Below are 20,208 nucleotides of genomic sequence, written 5' to 3' on the forward strand. Positions count from 1 at the left end.
GTGAGGTGGATGGACCTAGAGTCTGTCATACAGAGTGAAGTATGTCAGAAAGAGAAAAACAAATACCGTATGCTAACACATATGGAATCATGCACTTTTGAAGGATATCTTTGACATTTTAAAGTTCATTTTGACATTAAAAACTAAGTGTATTCACAGAAAATCATTATATAATTATGGCGCTGCTGGGGAAGAAAAGATCGTGGATATTTTAAAACTTAATTATTAAGCAAGAAATATCTTTGGGGCAAGGAAAACGCTAGTCTAATTTTGGTGCAATTTAGGTATTAATCCAGAATTTTGTGTTTTAACTAGAATAGTTTCCTAGGTGAGATAATGACTTTAGACATAAGTAAAATGGATGACACATGGAAGTACTACTCTTTCTGTTTCTTTGGGTTTTAAAAAAATAATTATTATTTTGAGCTTTTTGAAAATGGTTCTCTCTCAGAAAGAATTTTTGTCACTAAAGGAAACTTAAGCAATGACTAGGCTAGAGATTAGCAAGTTTTTCTGTAAAGGTTCAGATAGTAAATATGTCAGACTTTGTGGGCCATAAAGTCTTTGTTATAACAACTCAACTCTGGCTGTTGTAGTGTAAAATAGCCACAGACAATATATAAACAAACAGGCATGGCTGGCTTTCAATAAAACTGTATTTATAGAAATTGGCGGCAGGTCAGATTTGGCCCATGAGCTGTAGTCTGCAAACCTCTCAAGTACACTACCACTTATTCAAAACATTGTGAAGATTCATATATTGGTCTAGATAACATCAGAGTCCTTTCTAGATCTGCAATTCAATGAAATTAGTAAGATGTGAATTATAGTTTCTATGTGTATATTTACCCATGACTTATAAAACAGTAATCAACAATCGGACAGACGTATTTTTTTCCATGTCATACGATCATGTCTTTGTTCAAGATATGTTTTCTATGATAGGAAAACTATTAAAAGACTCAACAATCATTTTAAAAAGGAAAAAAGGAAATCAGAAGGTGTGGTGGCTCTATGAGCTATAGAAAAGGGGGTAATATCTTCACTTCCATGTGGTAGAAATTTTACTTTTGCCCTCCAGTAACCCTTCAATTCCTCTTTAGCTAATAATTTTCTAATATCTCTCTGGGAAGAAACAAACTTTCCGAAGTCTAAGTCCATGTGGTTCTGGTGAAGTTGATTCAACTCAATTCCAGAAGCTATCAATAGTATGTGACTTAGAGCTTAACTAATCAAAGCATTCCACTGTCCTAACCATAGGCAGGACATTCCATGTCCTGCCCATAGATGGGCAGATTACCAAACAGAGATAACAAAATGCAATAAGAATCTTGTCTGGGTCTTCTGATAAAGAGATACCTGTTTCTTTCCACTAGACCTGACCTTGAGAGATCATAAGGTAGAGAACAGGTGTAGTCATTTTGTGACAATAAAGAGAGAGGCTGTATGAAAAATGGAGCATACACACATACACACACATATATCATTATCATATCAGTTTCAGTGCATCAGATCTTTCAGAATATATGTACCATATATATTACAATAAGTATATATATATATATATATATATATATATATATATATATATATATATATATATATATATATATATATATATCACTGGGTCCTGATGACACCCTTTCAAGTTCCTTGTAACAAGCTGTGACTGAAACCAATTTAACATTTTTTTCAGTTATGGGGACCATAAATTCCCCTTTTTTGGCCTTAGCCAGTTTGAACTGGGTTTTCCATCAGTTGCAATCCAAAGATTGTTAACTGATTAAGTCAAGTTCAACAGACTCCTGTCTTAAGCATTCATAATCAGAGAAGTCAAAAGTTTGACATATCTGCATTAAATTATATCTCTTCAGAAGTGGATTTATGATAAGCTTGTGGAAAGGAGATAGAAGAGAAAGGAAGAAAAAAGGTAAGAAAATAGAAGTATGAGTGTGGTGACTTCAAAGAGTTGAAAGAACTGTAGAATTTCTCTGGCAGCCCATTTCCTAGGAGAGCTGGTTGCTTTATCAATTCTAGTTATTAGTGAACAAACAGAGCTTCGATTTCTAAACCAGGTAACAACTATTTCTTTTCATACCAAGTTATTGGGTAGATCAAAGGAAACCAAAGCAGTCATGTTTTAATGTTCATTTCATTTAGTTCAGTTACAGTGAAAGGAATATTACTTAATTGAGCAAGCAGAGCTCAACCAGGAAAGTGTGTGCTAATTACCCAATACATTGTTCAAATCAAAAGTGTTGAAAGGGGCTTCCCTGGTGGCGCAGTGGTTGAGAGTCCGCCTGCCGATTCAGGGGACATGGATTCGTGCCCTGGTCCGGGAAGATCCCACATGCCGTGGAGCGGCTGGGCCCGTGAGCCATGGCCACAGAGCCTGCACGTCCGGAGCCTGTGCTCCGCAACGGGAGAGGCCACAACAGTGAGAGGCCTGTGTACCGCAAAAAAAAAAAAAAAAAAAAAAAAAAAAAAAGTGTTGAAGGAATGTTCATTGCAGCTCTATTTACAATAGCCAGGACATGGAAGCAACCAAAGTGTCCATTGACAGATGAATGGATAAAGAAGGTGTGGCACATATATACAATGGAATATTACTCAGCCATAAAAAGAAACGAAATTGAGTTATTTGTAGTGAGGTGGATGGACAGAGTGAAGTAGGTCAGAAAGAGAAAAACAAATCCCATATTCTAACACATATATATGGAATCCAAAAAAAAAAAAAAGGTTCTGAAGAACCTGGGGCAGGATAGGAATAAAGACACATGTAGAGAATGGACTTGTGGACACGGGGAGGGGGAAGGGTAAGCAGGGACGAAGTGAGAGAGTGGCATGGACATATATACACTACCGAATGTAAAATAGATAGCTCGTGGGAAGCAGCCACATAGCACAGGGAGGGCAGCTCAGTGTTTGGTGTCCACATAGAGGGGTAGGATAAAGCAGGTGAGAGGGAGATGCAAGAGGGAGGAGATATGGGGATATATGTATATGTATAGCTGATTCACTTTGTTATACAGCAGAAACTAACATACCATTTTAAAGCAATTATACTCCAATAAAGATGTTGAAAAATAAAAAAAATAAAAATATATATCATTAAAAAAAAGTTGAAGTTGGTATAACGTCTTAAGCTTCTTGAATTATCTGTCAGGTAGGCAAATATATTGTTTAACTTGGGTTATCTATGTATGTACAATAAAATATCTAGGATACCACTAAAAAGTAGAAAAGATATATAACCTGTAAACTAAGAGAGCAATATATTAGAGAAAATAGTCCAAAGAAGACAAGAAAGAAGTAAAAAAAAAAAGTAGAAAAAATACAAAACATAACATATAATAATATAGTAAACCAGATTAATGTAAATAGACTAAATGTTCCACCTAAAGATCAAACAAAATCCAACTATAGGCTCTTTATAAGATACACCCATAAAAATTGATTCAAATGTTGAAAGTATGAAATAGGACATACCTAACAAATAGTAACTAAAAAAAGAGCGGATACAGATTTATTAATACCAGAAAAATAGGAAAAACATTATAAGAGTTAAAGAGAATTACTATGATAGTGGTTCAATATATCAAGAAGAGGTAGCATTCTGAACTTGTATAATTCAAAAATTGATAGAAAAAAACTATTATATATTATGATTTATGAACAAAACATTTAAAAAACTTGATCTAAAGAATATAATTTGAGAATAGCAGTCAACAGAGTAGAATACACATCCTTTTCAAACATAATATGAAACTAATCAATTTTAAAGATATTTAAATTTTTAGTTCAAAAACATAAGAAAGTACTAGTCCTATTAATTGTTTATCCTGGCACTCTAGATTTAAATTTCATTTAATTTTGTTTCAATGCATTCTTTTGAAATTAAGGTATTCTGAGTTTACAAGTGTAATTTAACAGATATACAAATCTACTTATGAACCTGAAGAAAGAAATAATAAAAATAGTTACTGGATCAACAGTTCAACTGTTGCTCAGAAAAAAAAATCTGTCACCTATTTTTTGCTCAACAAATTCTATCAGCCTAAAAGAGACAGTTTTACATGTATCCTTTATCATATGGGAATTAATGGAAGTTCTCAAGCTATATAAATGAGATGTAAATTGGTTAGAATGTCAGTAATTCTCATCAGTTATCAGCATCAACCAGATATTAAAAACTGCTTGGCGAGCTGGTATATAATAAAAATGTTAAAGCATGAACTGACCTTTTGAATGTATACGTGCAGAATATTAAATGACATTAGATTTTTTCATGTGTTATACTTTTTAGCATTTTGCTTTTTAAATTATTGTTTTACAAAGTACTAAGTTTTCCAGTGGAAATCCCAAGAAAAATGTCACAAAATACGAGATGTTACTAATTATGCATCTAAACTATTTAAAAGATGATATAATAACATATGAATTAACAGTTAACACAAAATAATGTTAAAAGTTATAATTACACATTTGTATATATTATATATTTCCCTGAAAAAGATATAATCACTAATACAGTCACTAAAAATTTTGACAATTTAACCTTCAAGCATGAAAGGTTAAATTAATAAAATATCTTGAATGTGGCAACGTCATCAATACTACTAGGGTTTGTTATACTAAACTTTAAAAATCTACAAATCTTTAAAGAAATAAGAAAGATACAAAAGACTTAATCCATAAAGAGTTTATGTTTGACAAATAGTGTTCCATCTATTTTTTTTTATTAGATCCATACAATCGTCCTTTGAAGACTGGTTTTACTTTTGAAATATCTTTGACTCTTACTTTATATTCACATTTTCACCATATTCAATAAGGTTCCCACGATTTTGCTCTTAGAACATTGTAACTTCCTCTAAATTGGTTTTCAGGCCTGTAGTATCCACTGCTTACACCATCATCAGTTTCGCCTTTATAAAACACGGATCTTTACATATCACCTTCCCACCTTCTTATTAGCATTGCATCCCCACTGCCTACAGGATAAATTATAATCACTCCTCATGACATTAAACCCTTTCCAACCTGGTCCTACTAAAGTTTTTTGCTCTTATGTCTAGCCATTCTATTCAAAGCATTCTTTACTCCAGTCAGGTTAGAATAACAAACATGGCAGACTTTTCTCTCTCTCTGCAATACCATATACTCTTTTTTAACTAGAGAACTTCTTGCTCATCATGTAACATCTTGTTTTAATCTAAAGCATTTAAAAAATATTTCATTTATTTATTTATTTATTTATTTATATTTTTGGTTGAGTTGGGTCTCCGTTGTGGCATGCGGGATCTTCATCACGGCACGTGGCATCTTTTTGTTGTGGCGCGCAGGCTCTTCGTTGTGGCATATGGGCTTCTCTCTAGCTGTGGCATGCAGGTTTTCTCTCTCTAGTTGTGGCATGCGAGCTCCAGAGTACGTGGGCTCTGTAGTGTGTGGCATGCAAGCTCTCTAGTTGAGGTGCATGGATTTAGCTCCCCTGCCGCATGTGGGATCTTAGTTCCCAGACCAGGGATCGAACCTGCATCCCCTGCATTGGAAGGCGGATTTTTTACCACCAGCCCACCAGGGAAGTCCCTCTAAAGAATTTCTTACTCATAATGTAACCTCCTCTGACTTCCTCTTAGCAGAATTTAACACTCCCTGATTTGGGTTCCCAAAGACCATTGTAATACCTATATTTTTGTGTATTGTTATAATCTTTTAATAAGTCATAGCATCTAGCACAGTGCCAAGCATATGGCAGACACATCAATAGATATTTGATGAATGAAATAAATGAACAAATGAATGCAGAGAAAAGATTATTACTCCTTTTTTACAAAAGAAAAACTTTTTTTAAAGTTCAGAAGGGATAAAAATAATTATGGAAAAATTCTAAAACAGAAATGTGGCATTAGTTTGTTTTATTTGAAATATTTATATGCATAAATTTTAAAGCTACCCCAAAATAAGAGAATTCCTATTCCTAAGTGCCATATCTTAACTTGCTTAGTTTAAAAATATAACTTTTATGGTTATGTGATTTATAAGTTTGTACTATAGAAACATGAAGAGGGAAATGAGTAACAGCTGAGAGGCTTCTGGAAGATGCTGGAGCTTTGCCCATTACTGGTTTAGCATAGCTAGGAGATTCCGGGAGAAGGAAACTGCATTTGGAAAGTCCTCACAGACAGAATCACTGAGAGCTGCCTAACTATGGAAGAGGCTTACAATTCAGGTTGGATATGGAGCCATGTTGTGAAAAATGATTTCCTTTAGGAAAATTAATGTGATGATGATCTGAGATATGACTTGGAGGAAGTATATATTATAAGGAGAGTCAAATTTGGTCTTTTCTGCAATAATCCATATGAGAAAGAACAGAAGTCTACATTATGGCAATAGCTTCAGGAGGGAAATGGGAGAGATAAAGAACAAAACATTATAACAGGATGAAGTGTAAGATATTTGATAGATTAATTTGACTACTATGAATATAATATAATAATAACCTTTTAATGAATCTATATCTATCTTACAAATAAAAGTTAAAATGAAGTTTGAAAAGTTATGTTTGTTTCTGGACAAAATGGCAAACTATCTCCCACTTCTGAATCCTATCTTTGACAAAACAAGAGGATACTGAATTCAGAAGATGGCACAAAAAGAATGGGAAACATCTGGGAGACAGAAAGGTTTGGGTACTTGTAAGTGGAGAATATGGCAACCTACAGCTGAGGGCTGGATGCCATGGCTGGAGCCAGGCTAGGAGAGTTCTTGGTTGAAAACTTATCTTTTCATATTGCCCTGGATGGAACACTGCCCACTATGTCAACATTTTAGGACTAAAAAATAGCAGTATCAAGCACCTGCCATAGACAGCAGAGTACTTGATATTTCACAGCATGCAGCCCAGCTAATGTGGGGATCAAACTGAAACAGGTATAGCTGGGAAGGCTGGCTTTTGGAATTGCAAGGTCTCAGAGTATCAAACGAATAGATGCAAAACAAAACATAACAAAATCCGCACCTGTATTTATTATGGTGAAATTTAGGGAGATCAGAGACAAAATATTCTAGAGGAAAAAAAACAAATGAGCTACAGAGAAATAAGAATCAGATTAACAGCAACTTTCCTCAATAAATTTGTGTAAACTGGGTTATTAATTTAAAGATAAGCAAAGGTTAGTTTAAGAAAAAAGAAGGTAAAGAATAACAACTTCAATATGAATTGACATGAAGAATATAAATCAGGCCATGATTTCATAGTCAGGAATCTGTACAATTTGATTACTTATATGACCAGGCATAAGGGGAGAGCACGGGTTTGGGATGCCAAGGGACGTAGTATTTCTTTTCATTCTCTAATTTTTCCTCAAGCTAGCTATATAAAGCTTTATCAATCTGATGGTCTAAATAAAGTGGCAATTCCAGTTAGTTGAGATCATTGTTTATTCGGACTCCTGACAATCACCAATTGTTGACACTGACTAAGTCAGAATAACTGGAAATTACAATACTATAACGTTTGAGGATTTTGAATTTTTAGAGAGTTTTAACCTTTTGCATAGGTTCTTAAATAAGCCCAATTTGACTTCCCTTACTGAAGAAGACTATCTGATATATAAGCATTTTTATAGTATTACTAAACATATGAATTGTAAAATTATATTTTTTTAATTCCAGAAAGTAAGTCCTTATTCAATTAGAATAGTAATCATAATACTGTAATGGTTTTGCCTAGTGAGCAAGCAACCATCTATAATCTATAACTATTTTACAATATAGAAACAAGTCAACTCCAGTTGATGAATTGCTTTTCCTTAGCACTTGGACTCCTTTGAAAAATTTCACCTTTAACAGCAGTCACTGACTTTACAGAAAGAGGACAGAGAAGACAAGGAGTGAGCAAAATATGTATCGGACATAGAGGACGTCATAGTACATTACCAGGATAAGATAAATTACATGGTAACACTGCTTCTTGGGCTGATCTACTTCTATTACTTTTACTTCCTCCATCTTTTTCCAGGACACTGTATACACTAAGGGCAGATCCATGCAAAAACGTATCAACATATTTACCAACATGGACAATTTGGGGATAAAACTGGAAAAAAAAGGATAGGGAGAAAAAAGGGAAAACAAAGGAAGAATATTCCACTACTAACCTGGTTTAATTTCTTCCAGAGATTGAGGACAGGAGAAAGTTCATTAGACCAGATTTCTCTATCAAATTTGCTACCAGCTGTTACTGATCTGCCCAAGATCCTCAACTGTGAAATAACCTGAAAGAAGAAAATAATAAGTAGCAATAAATGAACATAACTTTATTCAGAGGGAAAGCATAGATACAAAATAGCCATATGTACTTATAAAGACCGAATACATAAATTATAAACAAGTTTTAATCCCATTTTCCCTGTTCAATTGGATTAATATTTTACTGATTCATTTCAGCAGTTAAAAGGCAAAATAACTTAAATGGTGAGAGAAACCACTATAAAAATTACATATTGTAATGGCTCTTCATTTGAAAATCTACTTCTTTAGCCAGAAAGCTCTAACTATCCATTATTAATAACCTCTCTATTTGCTCATTTCTGAAATCAAAAATATTTTTCAGTTTGAATAATTTAAATTGCATAATTTCAAAATGCTGATAAATTAAAGATAGGTTTTTGGAAAAGATGAAATGAGTGGAAAGATAGTAAATAGCATAGCAAACTATAAAATAGTAAAACAATTTAAAGTAATTATTGGCTTGTAAAAATTACAATAAATCTAAGTTTTAAGGTTCTATATCAACTTTGTTATTTCAATGTTTTTTCTAGACATGAGACTCAAATGAAAGAGGTATAGATCAATTAATTAAAATCAGGCAAAGTAAATTCTTCTTTCGTATTTAGGGCTTTCACTTTTGTAACATTTTCATCAGCTTCTCTATCATCATTCTCATCAAAATTAATTCACTCATATTTTCTTTTCTAAAACAGTGTTTAATGGCTTCAATTTCAATAATATCAATCAGTCTTCTTAATCATTTGCTAAGAATGATCCAGAATATTACTGAGTATTGTATACATGGTATTATAGATACTGGGGGAGATGTATAAAACTCAGTGAGCTATGTACTGATGGTTCTTCATAAATATTTCAACTAAATATTAAAATTGTGCTATATCATTGCTTATCTGACATAAACAAAATAAATCCCCAAATCAAGACAATATGTTTTCCTAAGGTAGTATTTTAAACTAACATTTGCAGTGTGTCAACTACTTTTTTTGTTTTACTTTTAGAGAGATGTAAATTGTTTTTCCTTTTTAAGAGATAGGGCTGTATTTAATATTTTGGGGGTTCTTACATTATTAAAGTTCAAATAAAATAATGGCCATAAATATTTCAAAATAAATGCACTACATAATTGTTAAACATACAGAATCCTGCTGTTAAACTCAAGTTACTTCTAGAGCTTTTGATTGATTCTCTAATCTAGAAAAAAATTGTGGTGATTCAGTGTTTCATTTTCTTTGTTTTTCTGATAAATTATTCTCATTTGCTCTAGCTGAACCCTACAACAGCACCTAATTTATCAGCTGTGCTAGACCACAAAACATCACTAGTTGGTAGCCAGGAGAAGTGCTATTTGACTCTGGTAACATTGGCTATCACTTATTTGTGTCTTAAATTTGTCAAAAATGACAGAGAACAAATAAGACTGCAAAGAGATATCTAAAGGAAAAATGGTTCAAATATTTTTTTACACATGATGTTAAAAACTATTTTAAAACTAAAATGTTTAACAACCCAAAAAAGGTTGTTTTCTTCCCAGAAAAATAACATACGAGGCTTGTTTTTCATAATAGCACTATACTAATATATTATAAACTTTAATGAACAGAGAGTAATGAAAAGGGAGTTCAAATGCATAATAAAAATATTTTGTAATGAGGATAGGGCTATAACTTGTAACAGTGGACCATCTTTTCTTTTTATAAAATCTGACATACTCATCTTTTTACAAAGCACAGATGATAAAATGTCTGTCCATTATACATGTTTTAAAACAATTAAAAATACTTTTTAAAATGATATTCCTTTAAAATGGTGTCAAAGGGGATGAAATTTCCCAACAAAAACATACATCACTTCTTCCATGTTCTAAGCATACTGAACAGCTTGCATTATGCCACTGGCATGCTTTGTGGCATCTATGAGGTTGGAGGGGAGCTGCAGAATATGCTGTCACCCCTATTCCATCTGTTCACATTCCAAAGAACAATGAGAGACATTTCAGGAATACCTATGCTTCTCCTGAACAATTGGTGTCATTTTATTGTAGCATACTACATCTTATATACAATTGTATTTTCCTTTTCTTTTGGAAGTTATAAAGCACACAGAGGAATTTCTGATCTAAAAATAACAATGATATAGAACCTTAGAGCATGAGCTTTGCTGTTTGTTTTGTCTTCTTTTAGCATAAATTGTTTCCCTAGTTTTATTTTCTTTTCATTTCCTAATTTTCTCTTTGATTTCCTCAACTATTGATTTTACACTAATAGATCGTCTGTATTTTTGTAAGTCACATCCAGTATAATCCTTCCAGGAATGAGAAAGAATATAGATTTTAAAAATGAACGCTCATTCTCAAATTACAGATGAGAAATTGGATTGTCCAAGAAGTTAAGTAAATTACGTTTGAGGGGAGACCTATAAGAAGGAGGAGGAGTAAGATGCGGAGATCACCTTCCTCTCCACAAATACATCAAAAATACATCTACATGTGAAACAACCCCTACAGAACACCTACTGAATGCTGGCAGAATACCTCAGACTTCCCAGAAGGCAAGAAACTCCCCACGTACCTGGGTAGGGTAAAAGTAAAAAAGGAAAAACAGAGACAAAATAATAGGGACGGGACCTGCACCAGTGGGAGGGAGCCGTGAAGGAGGAAAGGTTTCCACACACTAGGAAGCCCCTTCATGGGCAGAGACAGCGGGTGGCTAGGGGGGATGCTTCGGAGCCATGGAGGAGAGTGCAGCAACAGGGCTGCAGAGGGCAAAGCGGAGAGATTACCGCACAGAAGATCGGTACTGACCAGTATTCATCAGCCTGAGAGGCTTGTCTGCTCACCTGCCAGGGCAGGTGGGGGCTGGGAGCTGAGGCTCGGGCTTCAGAGATCAGATCCCAGAGAGAGGACTGGGGTTAGCTGCGTGAACACAGAGGGGGCTAATGCACCACAGAAAGCCGGAAGGGAGTCCGGGGGAAAGTCTGGACCTGCCTAGGAGGCAACAGACCACTATTTCAGGGTGCGCAAGGAGAGGGGATTCAGAGCAGCACCTAAATGAGCTACAGAGACGGGCGTGAACCATGGCTATAAGTGCAGACACAAAAGATGGCATGAAACGCTAAGGCTGCTGCTGAAGCCGCCAAGAAGCCTGTGTGCAAGCACAGGTCACTAGCCACACCTCCCCTCCAGGGAACCTTTGCAGCCTGCTACTGCCAGGGTCCCCTGATCCAGGGACAACTTCCCCGGGAGAACACACGGCGTGCCTCAGGCTGTTACAAGATTATGCCAGCCTCTGCCGCTGCAGGCTTACCCCACATTCCATACCCCTCCCTCCACACAGCGTGAATGAGCCAGAGCCCCCTAATCGGCTGCTCCTTTAACCCCGTCCTATCTGTGCTGGGAACAGATATCCTCAGGTGACCTACATGCAGAGGCGGGGCCACATCCAAAGCTGAACCCCAGGAGCTGTATGAACAAAGAAGACATAGGGAAATTTCTCCCAGCAGCCTCAGGAGCAGTGGATTAAATCTCCACAATCAACTTGATGTACCCTGCATCTGCGTAATACCTGAACAGACAAGGAACCATCCCAAAACTGAGGCAGTGGACTTTGGGATCAACTGTAGACTTAGGGTTTGCTTTCTGCATCTAATTTGTTTCTGGTTTTATGATTATCTTACTTTAGTATTCAGAACTTATTATCACTGGTAGATTTGTTTATTGATTTGGTTGCTCTCTTACTTTATATATATTTTTATATATTTTTGTATATATATATTATATATATATATAAATCATTTTTCTCTTTTGGTGAGAGTGTATGTGTATGCTTCTCTGAGTGATTTTGTCTGTATAGCGTTGCTTTTACCATTTATCCTAGGGTTCTGTCTGTCTGCTTTCTGTTTGGTTTTTTTTTTTTGCAGTACGCAGGCCTCTCACTGTTGTGGCCTCTCCTGCTGCGGAGCACAGGCTCTGGACGTGCAGGCTCAGCGGCCGTGGCTCATGGGCCCAGCCACTCCGCAGGATGTGGAATCCTCCAGGATCGGGGCATGAACCCGTGTCCCCTGCATTGGTAGGCGGACTCCCAACCACTGCACCACCAGGGAAGCCCATTTTGGTTTTTTTTTTAGTATAGTTTTTAGCACTTGTTGCCATTGGTAGATTTGTTTTTGGTTTGCTTGCTCTCTTCTTTCTTTTATTTATTTTTTAAATTTTAATAAAAATTATTTTTTATTTTCTATTTAAATACCTTTATATTATTTCACTTTTTTCTTTCTTTATTTATTTTTAAATTTTCTCCCTTTTCTTCTGAGCTGTGTGGCAGACAGGGTCTTGGTGCTCTGGCCAGGTGTCAGACCTGAGCCTCTGAGGTGGGAGAGCTGAGTGAAGGACATTGGTCCACCATAGACCTCCCAGCACCATGTAATATCAAACAGTGAAAGCTCTACCAGTGATCTCATCTCAACGCTAAGAACCAGCTCCACTCAATGACTAGGAAACTAGAGTGCTGGAAATGCTATGCCAAGCAACCAGCAAGACAGGAACACAACTGCACCCATTAGCAGAGAGGCTGCCTGAAATAATAAGGTCACAGACACCCCAAAACACACCACTGGACGTGGTACTCCTTGCCAGAAAGACAAAACCCAGTCTCATCCACCAGAACACAGGCACCACGCCCCTCCACCAGGAGGCCTACACAACCCACTGAACCAAACTTACCCACTGGGGGCAGACACCAAAATCAACGGGAACTAGGAACCTGCAGCCTGTGAAAAGGAGACCCCAAACACAATAAGTTAAGCAAAATGAGAAGACAGAAAACAACACAGCAGATGAAGAAGCAAGGTAAAAACCCATGAGAACAAACAAATGACAAGGAAATAGGCAGTCTACCTGAAAAAGAATTCAGAGGAATGATAGTAAAGATGACCCCAAATCTTAGAAATAAAATGGACAAAATACAAGAAACATTCAACAAGGACCTAGAAGAACTAAAGAGCAAACAAACAATGATGAACAACACAATAAATGAAATACAAATTCCCCACAAGGAATCAATAGCAGAATAATAGAGGCAGAAGAATGGATAAGTGACCTGGAAGTTAAATAGTAGAAATGACTACTGCAGAGCAGAATAAAGAAAAAAGAATGAAAAGAATTGAGGATAGTCTCAGAGACCTCTGGGACAACATTGAATGCAACAACATTCCAATTATAGGGGTCCCAGAAGAAGAAGAGAAAAAGAAAGGGACTGAGAAAATATTTGAAGAGATTATAGTTGAAAATTTCCCGAATACGGGAAAGCAAATAGTCAAGTCCAGGAGGGCAGACAGTCCCATACAGGATAAACCCAAGGAGAAAAACGCTAAGACACATGTTAATCAAACAATAAAAAATTAAACACAAAGAAAAAACATTAAAAGCAGCAGGGGAAAAGCAACAAATAACATACAAAGGAATGCCCATAAGGTTAACAGCTGATCTTTCAGCAGAAACTCTGCAAGCCAGAAGGGACTGGCAGGACACATTTCAAATGATGAAAGGGAAAAACATACAACAAAGATTATTCTATCCAGCACTGATCTCATTCAGATTCGATGAAGAAATGAAAACCTTTACAGAGAAGCAAAGGCTAAGAGAATTCAGCACCACCAAACCAGCTTTACAACAAATGCTAAAGGAACTTCTCTAGGCAGGAAACACAAGAGAAGGAAAAGACCTACAATAATAAAGCCAAAGCAATTAAGAAAATGGTAATAGGAACATACATAACAATAATTACCTTAATTGTAAATGGATTAAATGCTCCAACCAAAAGACACAGACTGTCTGAATGGATACAAAAACAAGACCCATATATATGCTGTCTACAAGAGATCCACTTCAGACCTACTGATACATACAGACTGAAAATTAGGGGATGAAAAAAGATATGCCATGCAAATGCAAATAAAAAGAAAGCTGGAGTAGCAATTCTCATATCAGATAAAATAGAGTTTAAAATAAAAACTATTACAAGAGACAAAGAAGGACACTACATAATGATCACGGGATCAATCCAAGAAGAAGATATAACAATTGTAAATATTTATGCACCCAACATAGGAGCACCTCAATACATAAGACAAATGCTAACAGCCATAAAAGGGGAAATTCCCAGAGTAGGGGACTTTAACACCCCACTCTCACGAATGGAGAGATCATCCAAAATGAAAATAAATAAGGAAACACAAACTTTAAATGACACATTAAACAAGATGGACTTAATTGATATTTATAGGAGATTCCATCCAAAAACAGAATACACTTTCTTCTCAAGCGCTCGTGGAACATTCTCCAGGATAGATCATATCTTGGGTCACAAATTAAGCCTTGGTAACTTTAAGAAAATTGAAATCATATCAAGTATCTTTTCCAACCACAATGCTATGAGACTAGATGTCAATTATAGGACAACGTGTAAAAAATAAAAACAAATGGAGGCTAAGCAATACAACACTAAAGAAACAGGAGATCACTGAAGAAATCAAAAAGGAAATAAAAAAAATACCTAGAAACAAATGACAACAAAAGCACGATGAACCAAAAGCTATGGGATGCGTTAAAAGCAGTTCAAAGAAGGAAGTTTATAGCAATAAAATCCTACCTCAAGAAAAAAGAAATATCTTAAGTAAAAAATCTAACCTTACACCTAAAGCAATTAGAGAAAGAAGAACAAAAATCCCCGAAAGTTAGCAGAAGGAAAGAAATCATAAAGATCAGATCAGAAATAAATGAAAAAGAAATGAGGAAACAATAACAAAGATCAATAAAACTAAAAGCTGTTTTTTGAAAAGATAAACAAAATTGAAAATCCATTAGCCAGACTCATCAAGAAAAAAAGGTAGAAGACTCATATCAATAGAATTAGAAATGAAAAAGGTGAAGTAACAACAGACACTGCAGAAATACAAAAGGATCATGAGAGGTTACTACAAGCAACTATAAGCCAATAAATTGGACAACCTGGAGGAAATGGACAAATTTTTGGAAAAGCACAACCTCCCGAGACTGAACCAGGAAGAAACAGAAAATATAAAAAGACCAATCAAAGCCCTGAAATTAAAACTGTGATTAAAAATCTTCCACAAAACCCCAGGACCAGATGGCTTCTCAGGCGAATTCTATCAAACATTTAGAGAGGAGCAAACACCTATCCTTCTCAAGCTCTTCCAAAATATACTAGAGGGAGGAACACTCCCAAACTCATTCTACGAGGCCACCATCACCCTGATACCAAAACCAGACAAAGATGTCATAAAGAAAGAAAACTACAGGTCAATATCACTGATGAACCTAGATGCAAAAATCCACAACAAAATACTAGCAAACAGAATCCAAAAGCAGATTAAAAGGATCATACACCATGATCAAGTGGGGTTTATCCCAGGAATGCAATGATACTTCAATATACACAAATCAATCAATGTAATACACCATATTAACAAACTGAAGAATAAAAACCATATAATCATCTCAATAGAGGCAGAAAAAGCTTTCAACAAAATTCAACACCCATTTATGGTAAAAACCCTCCAGAAAATATGCATAGAGGGAATTTACCTCAATATAATAAAGGTCATATATGAAAAACCCACAGCCAAGATTGGCCTCAATAGTGAAAAATTGCAACCATTTTCAGTAAGATCAGGAATAATACAGGGTTGTCCACTGTCACCACTATTATTCAACACTGTTTTGGAAGTTTTAGCCACAGCAATCAGAGAAGAAAAGGAAATAAAAGGAATCCAAATCAGAAAAGAAGAAGTAAAACTGTCACTGTTTTCCTATGACATGATACTATATATATAGAATCTTAAAGATGCTACTGGAAAACTCCAGCTAATCAATGAATTTGGTAAAGTAGCAGGATACAAAATTAATGCACAGAAATCTTTTGCATTCCTATACACTAATGCTGAAAAATCTGAAAGAGAAATTAAGGAAACATTCCCATTTACCATTGCAACAAAAAGAATAAAATACCTAGGAATAAACTTACCTAAGGAGACAAAAGACCTGTATGCAGAAAACTGTAAGACACTGAAGAAAGAAATTTAAGATGATACGAACAGATGGAGAGAAATACCATGTTCTTGGATTGGAAGAATGAACATTGTGAAAATGACTCTACTACCCAAAGCAATCTACAGATTCAATGCAATCCTTATCAAACCATCAATGGCATTTTTTACAGAAATAGAACAAAAAAATTCACAATTTGTATGGAAAAACTAAAGACCCTGAATACCAAAGCAATCTTGAGAAAGAAAAATGGAGCTGAAGGAATCAGCCTCCCTGACTTCAGATTATACTACAAAGCTACTGTAATCAAGACAGTATGGTACTGGCACAAATACAGAAATATAGATCAATGGAACAGGATAGAAAACCCACAGATAAACACACGCACATATGGTCACCTTATTTTTGATAAGGGAGGCAAGAATATACAATGGAGAAAAGACAGCCTCTTCAATAAGTGCTGCTGGGAAAACTGGACAGCTACATGTAAAAGAAGAAAAGTAGAACGCTCCTTAACCCCATACAAAAACAATAAATTCAAAATGGATTAAAGATCCAAATGTAAGGCCAGACACTATAAAACTCTTAGAGCAAAAGATAGGCAGAACACTCTATGACATAAATCACAGCAAGATCCTTTTTGACCCACCTCCTAGAGAAATGTAAATAAAAACAAGAATAAACAAATGGGACCTAATGAAATTTAAACATTAGCAGGACGAAAAGACAACCGTCAGAATGGGAGAAAACATCTGCAAACAACACAACTGACAATGATTAACCTCCAAAATATACAAGCAGCTCATGCAGCTCAGTTTGAAGAAAACAAACAACCCAATCTAAAAATGGGTAGAATACCTAATAGACATTTCTCCAAAGATATACAGATTGCCAACAAACACATGAAAGGATGCTCAACATCACTAATCATTAGAGAAATGCAAATAAAAACCCCAATGAGGTATCACCTCACATCAGTCAGAATGGCCATCAACAAAAAATTTAGAAACAATAAATGCTGGAGAGTCTGTGGAGAAAAGGGAACCCCCTTGCACTGTTGGTAGGAATGTAAATTGATACAGCCATTATGGAGAACAGTATGGGCGTTCCTCAAAATACTAAAAATAGAACTACTATACGACCAAGCAATCCCACTACTGGGCATATACCCTGAGAAAACCATAATTCAAAAAGAGTAATGTACCACAATGTTCACTGCAGCTCTATTTACAATAGCCAGGACATGGAAGCAACCTAAGTGTCCATCAACATAAGAATGGATAGAGAAGATGTGGCACATATATACAATGGGATATTAGCCCTAACAGGAAACAAAATTGCATTATTTGTAGTGAGGTGCATTGACCCAGAGAGTGCCATACAGAGTGAAGTAAGTGAGAAAGAGAAAAACAAATGCCGTATGCTAACACATGTATATGGAATCTAAAAAAAGAAAAAAATATCCGAAGAACCTAGGGAAAGGACAGGAATAAAGACGTAGATGTAGAGAATGGACTTGAGGACACAGGGAGGGGGAAGGGTAAGCTGGGATGAAGTGAGAGAGTGGCATGGACATATATACACTACCAAATGTAAAATAGATAGCTAGTGGGAAGCAGCCGCATAGCACAGGAAGATCAGCTTGGTGTTTTGTGTCCATCTAGAGGGGTGGGATAGGGAGGGTGGGAGGGAGATGCAAGAGGGAGGAGATATGGGGACATATGTATATGTATAGCTGATTCACATTGTTATACAGCAGAAACTAACACAACTCTGTAAAGCAATTATACTCCATAAAGATGTTTAAAAAAAAAAAACTATGAGGTACAATGAAATATTTAGCACTAAAGAGAAATAAGCTATCAAGCCATGAAATGCACCTTAAATCCATATTGTCAAGTGAAAGAAACCAATATGAGAAGTCTACATACTTACGATTCCAACTCTATGACATTCTGAAAAAGGCAAAACTGAAAATAGTGAAATGATCAGTAGTTTTCAGAGGTTTTAGAGGTAGGAGGGATGTATAGGGGATTTTCAGGAAGGTAAAAATATTCTGCTTGATGCTCTCATGATGGAAACAAGTCATATTTTTTCTAAACTCATAGAGTATACAATATCAGAATCCTCATGTAAACTATGGACTTTAGTTAATAATAATGTATCAGTATTAACACTGGCTCCTCTGTTGTAACAATGTACCACACTAATGCAAGATGTTAATAAGAGGGGGAACCTGCTGGAGTGCTAGGGGATATATGGGAACTCTATGTATTTTCTGCTTATTTTTCTGTAAATCTAGGACTGCTCTAAAAATAAAGTCTATTAATTAAAAAGAAAAACTTGTATGATGAATGGTCTAGAGGGTTGATGCAACAAGAAAATTAATCTTCCCATTGGAAAAAATAACCAACAACAACAACTAAACCAAAGTCCATCAGCAGTAGAATCAATAAATAAATTACGGTATAATAACCCTATGGAATACTATACACTAATGAAAATTACAGCTTCATGCAAAATACGTATGAGTCTCAACATACAGCTGAAGGAAAGAAGCAAGATACACAGAAACAAAAAAACATACTGTATAACTCATTTACTATCATTCAAAAACAAGCAAAAATAACCCATGGTTATAAGTCAGGAAAGCTATTTCCTTTGGAGAGGAAAAAGTGAGTAGAAATTAAAAATGGGATGTGCTGGAAAAGGGTAGAGATGGAGAGATACTGGAAACATTTTGGTTTTAGGCTTGTGTGGTGATTACATGTGTGTCACTCTGATAATTCATCCAGCTGTATATTTAAAGTTATGTAGTTTTCTCCATGTATTTATTTTGATTAAGATGTTTATAGTGAAAAAAAAAAGTAAATCACATGTTTGTCTCAAGGAATATGGCAGACCAAATATCTGGAGAAAATTTTATAACACAGTACATTTAAAAATTATGCATAAATAACATCATCAACAACAACAAAAAAAACCTTTTAAAATTTATGACTGAAGTGCCAGGGAAATTAAGGGAAAGCTTTAAATGCTGGAGCCAAAGAGGCAGAGCTGATCTAGAGACCTGAGTGAGTTCTGAAGCCAGTATCTGCCCTGGGGTGTCTGCCTAGCTTAAGGGGCCTACAGCTTGGTTTGTTTACTTTTTATTTTGAACTATTTTTAGATTTATATAAAACTGGCAAAAATAATACAGAGAATTCCTATTATATACTTTACTCCTAGTTAACATCTTACATAATCACAGCATAATTATCAAAACCAGGAAATTAACACTACTACAATACTATTAACTAAACTACCACAGACCTTATTCAAATGTTACCAATTTTTCCACAAATGTCCTCTTTCTGTTTCAGGAGAATACCACATTATATTTAGTTGTTATTTATCACAGTCTCATCCAAAACTCTGAAAGTCTTTCTTTTTCTTTCATGACCTTGACACTTTTGAAAAACACTGGTCAGTTACTTTGTAAAATGTCCCTCATTGAGTTCATAAGATTCACATTTCCAAAGACAGAAAAGAGAAGCCCAGAACTCTACAGAAAACACTCAACAGGCTAATTAGAAAACAAACTGCCTGGCAGAGGGAAAGACTAGGGACACTTGCTGCTCACTACCTTGGCTTCTGGGTGATAATGTGATCTGTTTGAAATACTGTGATCATCAAAATTCACCCTACTCACTGCAATCCTGAAAATATCATATATCAAAACTTATGGAACTGCAGTGAATGAGATTCTTTAGAGGAAAATTATAGCAGAAAACACTTATGTACAAAGAGAAGCAATGCTAAAAATGGAGCCAAACTTAACAAATTATAAGGTTGAGAATGTAGATGGAAGA

At 35.5% G+C, this 20,208-nt stretch overlaps 1 protein-coding gene across 2 annotated transcripts in view; it reads right to left on the minus strand.

Moving 5' to 3' along the window:
• Positions 1 to 20,208, minus strand: part of DYNC2H1 (dynein cytoplasmic 2 heavy chain 1) — a gene marked incomplete at both ends in the record, with an annotated part of 362,190 nt that overhangs the window by 62,373 nt on the left and 279,609 nt on the right. For both annotated transcript variants that reach the window (XM_079708170.1, XM_079708169.1), the window contains one exon: positions 8,166 to 8,282. In XM_079708170.1, the coding sequence (XP_079564296.1) occupies positions 8,166 to 8,282 (117 nt within the window). The remainder of the gene's footprint in view (positions 1 to 8,165; positions 8,283 to 20,208) is intronic.

Source organism: Hyperoodon ampullatus, assembly GCF_949752795.1.
Source record: "Hyperoodon ampullatus genome assembly, chromosome: 7".
Lineage (NCBI taxonomy): Eukaryota > Metazoa > Chordata > Mammalia > Artiodactyla > Ziphiidae > Hyperoodon > Hyperoodon ampullatus.